Source organism: Penaeus japonicus, unplaced genomic scaffold (assembly GCF_977035675.1).
Source record: "Penaeus japonicus unplaced genomic scaffold, GWHDUDI00000001_assembly GWHDUDI00000015, whole genome shotgun sequence".
Taxonomy (NCBI): domain Eukaryota; kingdom Metazoa; phylum Arthropoda; class Malacostraca; order Decapoda; family Penaeidae; genus Penaeus; species Penaeus japonicus.
This window is the reverse complement of record NW_028234417.1, coordinates 18,563,789-18,569,202: the sequence shown is the minus strand read 5'-3', so window position 1 is coordinate 18,569,202 and position 5,414 is coordinate 18,563,789. Positions and strand designations below refer to the sequence as shown.

The window sequence follows — 5,414 nt, the reverse complement described above, 5'->3', positions numbered from 1 at the left end:
TAGGTCTTTTCTGAGATGCTAGCTACTCTCTTTCTCTTTATGCCTCATTGTCTTGTGATCTCTGTCTCTCTCTCTCCTTCTCTGTCTTTGTCTTTCTCTCTCCCCTTCTCTTTTACTCTCCTCCCCCTCCTATCTGTCTCCCTCTCTCTCCCTATACTTTATTTTTGCACATCTCTCTTCCACTCACTCTCTCTCTCTTTCTCTCTCTCTCCCTCCACAACTTATCCACCCATAAATTTCGCTCCCTATCCACACCCACATCCACCCATTCTTTTAGCCGCCCTCCCTCTCTTCCCTGCATCCACCCCCCCCCCCTCGGTGCATCCACTCACCTCAATCTACCCCCCCCCCCCCTATACCCACAGACTACATTCACTGGCAAGAGCGCTTCCCCGACGTCTGGTTACCCTACATCGTGACCTGTCGAGCGGGAAGGGGTCACCGGGGTGTGCCGCAGGTGGTCTCTCTGGTGCCGCATGCGTGTGCTCAATCCACCAATGCTCTCAGGGTCTTGAGCGGCGACAGGTCCAAACCCAAGCGAGATCTGGCCCTGTGCCACAAATTCATCTTTAATCCTAGCAGGGATAGTTCGCAGAGGTGAGTTTTGACCTTTTTGTTTTTCATGGTCTTACTTTCAGTTTTTTTTCTTTATTATCATTGTTACTGTTGTTGTTATTATTGTTATTATCCTCAGGGCCATTATTACCATTAACATTAGAATGATGATGATGATCATTATTATTCCTATCATTATCATTATTATTTTTTTATCATTATTATTATCATTATTATTAATATTATCATTATTATAATCATTATTATTATCATTGTTATCACTAATGTTTTTGCTATTACCGTTGCTAGTATCATTATCATCATTATTGTTATTATCATTTCCATCACCATTCTTTTAATCATCATGATGATAATGATAATCATAATAATAATGATAATGATAATAACGACACTAATGATGCTAATGATAGTAATGATGATAATGAAAATAATGATAGTAAATATAGTGATGGTAGTATTGAAAATAATGATGATAATGATAATAATGATGATACTAATAATGATGATAATGATAAGAATGATAGTAATGATAAGAATGATAATAAATACAGCAATGTTAATAATGATAATAATGATACTACTAATAATAATGGTAAAAATGATCATATCAATGATACTACTACTACTATTAATACAACAACAACTATCACTACTACTAATGACAATAATAACAAAGCGACAATAATAACAACAACAGTAATGATCATAGAGCCTTCCTGTCACTCACAACCACTGACTAGTATCACTATAAGCAACACCACACTCTCACCTCCGTCCCTACCCTCACCCCCCCTTCTTTCACGCCCAGACTGGCCGAATGGATCGAGGCTTCGCGTGCCTGGGGCGTCGACCGCATCACCATATACGAAGCGGCGTCTCACCCGAACGTGGCGAAGGTCCTTCGGCATTACGAGGCGGAAGGATATCTCACCCTTATCCCCTGGATGAACCCTGGCTCGCAACCCAACGTGCCGCACCTGCATCGCTTGTTTTACGACACGCAGCGGTGGGTTGTGGGTGGGTTGGGTGGGTGGATTGTGGCTGGGTTGGGTGGGTTATGGTGGGTGGAGAGATCGTCCGTTGGGTTGATAGATTGACTGATTGATGGGTAGGTAGGTTGGTAGGTAGATACATAGATAGATAGATAGATATATTGATAGATAGGTAGGTAGATAGATAGATGGATGGATAGATGGATAGATACATAGATAGGTAGGTAGGTAGGTCGATAAATAAATAAATAAATATATATATATATATATATAAATATATATATATATATAGATATATAGATGGATGGATGGATGGATGGATAGATGGATAGATAGATAGATGGTAAATTTTCCAAACAACGCCGTGTTACGAAATACCACAAAAGTGGTATCGATGGATTTCTCTCAACCTCTACTATTCATATATAGTGAAATTAATGAGCGCTTGCACCCCTGAAGCCCAGAATCTGGGTCCCGATAGTAGGGGAGGGCATGAAGTAGATTAGGGAAATTGCGGGGTAAAATATGAATTCCGGCCATATTTCGTATGCAAAATCTTAACCATTTACCTAGTTTGCCCTAGCTCCCCCCCCCCTTTTTAAAGCACTTCGTGCTACCTCGTGCTACTTCGGTACCACGAAAACCTTAACCCAACTACCTACCTCACTTTGCCTAGTTTTGAAGTCAGCCTTTGCGAAGAGGGAGCTACGCCCCCCTGTGGATCTCCCCTATTCAGGGCACTTCGGGATACTTATGATGCGTAATTAGTCCTGTAGATGAAAATGCCGCGACCACGAATAACCCTCACACTACGCCATGATGACAGCAACTGAGTCTTCGTCTTATATATTCCTCAGGATAGGAAACTAGGACCGATGATGACGCGACCACTCAATAGAGGGCACTATAATTATACTGTAAACAATGGGGAATATTGCGTCATCTGTTGAGAGAACATAACAGCACATGCAGGTAATTCCTTGGGGATTAATTTAAAACTAGGCAAAGTTAGGTAGGTCATTGGGTTAAGATTTTGCAAGCGAAATATGCCCCGAAGTAGGACGAGGTAGCACGAAATGCCTTAAAAAAAGAGACCCAGATTGTGGGGTCCAGGGGTGAAAGTGCTCATTAATTTCACTATATATGAATAGTAGAGGTTGAGAGGAATCCATCGATACCACTTTTGTGGTATTTCGTAACGCGCCGTTGTTCGGAAAATTTACCGATAGATAGACAGATAGATAGATTGACAGATAGATAGATAGATACACAGATAGTATATGCACATCCGCGTTCCTCGAAGCTCGCCATTTCAAGGAATCCCTGGTAGGACTTCAGCCACCAGGGATATGATCCTCTTCGTATCACCGTGACTCTCCTCCATCAAATTGTCTGAAAGCCCGTGTTGCACTTGCCTGGAGAGCGCCTTTATGCTGTTTGTTGACTTGAGGGACTTGCTTCGACACAGGAAGTCAAGCTAGAGATTAGTAGGTGGTTCTGAAATGCGACATCCCCAAAGGCGAAAGTACTTGCGGTTTCAAGAGTAATTTAAGTATAATAGTAATGGTGATAAGATAGATAGTTGGATAGATCGATAGGTAGATATATATATATATATATATATATATATAGATAGATAGATAGATAGATAGATAGATAGATAGATAGATAGATAGATAGATAGATAGATAGAGAGATAGATAGATAGATTGACTGATAGAGAGATGGGAAACCTAAAACAATATTTGAAACCACACCTAAAGCTCAGACCCACAGTGTCCTCGCTCCCTAACCCAGACCCGTCTCTGCCTCCCTGCAGCTACAGTCTCTTCACGACGGAGAACATCCCCTACACGGACTGCCTGCTGCGCCACCTCGCCTCTCACCGCTACGTGGGCGTGTGGGACGTGGACGAGTTCCTTGTGCCGGCGCCTCCCTTCGCCTCGATTCCCGACATGGTCGACGCAGCCAAAGAAACGGCCCTCTCCATCGGCGTCAAACCCCCGACGTCCTACCTGGCCCGCTGCAGCTACTTCTTCGACAATCTGACGGAACCCGCGACGTCGGACCTGCCAGAGTACCTCCACCTCCTCCGACACGTGACCCGCACGGTGAAGTTCTCGCCGCCGAAGGTCTTCACCAAAGCCATCCACGACACGTCCTACGCGCTAGGCCTTCACGCGCACTTCGCTCTCCTGAATCTCGCCGGCGAAGTGGACAGGGATCACGACTTGTACCACTTGTACCCTACCAACGAAGGGTACCTGGGGCACTATAGACCCGCGTGCCAGGGAGAGAGCCAGGAGGAGTGCAACTTGCTCTTTCGGCCTTTCACCACACAAGACACAACCTTGTGGAAGTACAGGGAACAGATCGCGGGAAACACCAAAAAGGTTTTGTCCAAGCTAGACATTGTTCCTCCGTGAGTGTTCATCGTGGGGGTCTGTGCCACTTTTGAAAAAACAAAAATAAAAACAAAGTGGTGAAAGACGGGATCCTCCTTGCCTTATTCAGGTGCATTTTACAACCATTGTTTCTCATGTTCACCTCATATTGTATACATCTGACATATACTCTGTAGAAATGATCATGATATGTTTCAATCTTAGATGCTGCACTGCATATTAGTGCAAAATAGAATGGAGGTTTGAAGGCGTAACAATATCAACAACACACTTAGCCCTAAGAATAAAGAAAGCAGAAGAGAGAGAGAGATAAAGAGAGAGAGAGAGAGAGAGAGATAGAGAGAGACAGAGACAGACACAGAGGCAGAGACAGACAGAAACAGAGACAGAGACAGAGACAGACACAGAGAGAGAGAGAGAGAGAGAGAGAGAGAGAGAGAGAGAGAGAGAGAGAGAGAGAGAGAGAGAGAGAGAGAGAGAGAGAGAGAGAGAGAGAGAGAGAGAGAGAGAGAGAGAGAGAGAGAGAGAGAGAGAGAGAGAGAGAGAGAGAGAGAGAGAAAGAAAGAGAGAGAAGAGAGAGAGAGAGAGAGAGAGAGAGAGAGAGAGAAAGAGAGCGCGAGAGAGAGAGAGAGAGAGAGAGAGAGAGAGAGAGAGAGCGAGAGAGAGAGAGAGCGAGAGAGAGAGAGAGAGAGAGAGAGAGCGAGAGATGGAGAGAGGGAAAGAGGGAGAAAGAGAGAGAGGTAGAGATAGAGAGAGAGAGACACAGAGAGAGAGACAGAGATACAGAGAGACAGAGAGAGAGAGACAGAGATACAGAGAGACAGAGAGAGAGAGATACACAGAGACATAGAGAGAGAGAGATAAAAGAAAGAAAGAAACAAGAAATTGACAAAAGTCTCTATATTCTAGACTTTAAAATAAATGTTTTAATATTATTTGGCACATGATTCACACACTGTTCATGCTCAGTTTCACCCTTTAAAAGTATAATAAATTTATTCCACATATTTAGCGAATAATAATTTCATCTCGAATACTGACGTTGTCAGCAATATCAAAGCTGTATGTTGATAGTCGGAATTAAGAAAAAGAAAAAGAAAAAAGAAAAGAAAACACACGCACACACACACACACACACACACACACACACACACACACACACACACACACACACACACACACACACACACACACACACACACACACACACACACACACACACACACACACACACACACACACACACACACACACACACACATACACACATATATGTATATATATGTATATATATATATATAGTATATATGTATATATATATATAGTATATATATATATATATATATATATATATATATATATATATATATATATATATATAATATATAACATATGATATTTATATGATATATATATATATATTATATATATATATATATAT

The 5,414-nt window shown here is 42.3% G+C and overlaps 1 protein-coding gene across 1 annotated transcript in view; it reads left to right on the top strand.

Moving 5' to 3' along the window:
- The window catches only part of LOC122242165 (uncharacterized), a 17,418-nt gene extending 12,438 nt beyond the window's left edge, over nucleotides 1-4,980 (top strand). The window contains exons 6-8 of the mRNA XM_042999390.2: nucleotides 366-597; nucleotides 1,385-1,582; nucleotides 3,388-4,980. Of these exons, the coding sequence (XP_042855324.2) occupies nucleotides 366-597; nucleotides 1,385-1,582; nucleotides 3,388-3,994 (1,037 nt within the window). The 3' untranslated portion in view covers nucleotides 3,995-4,980. The remainder of the gene's footprint in view (nucleotides 1-365; nucleotides 598-1,384; nucleotides 1,583-3,387) is intronic.
- The last annotated feature ends 434 nt before the right edge of the window (nucleotides 4,981-5,414 follow it).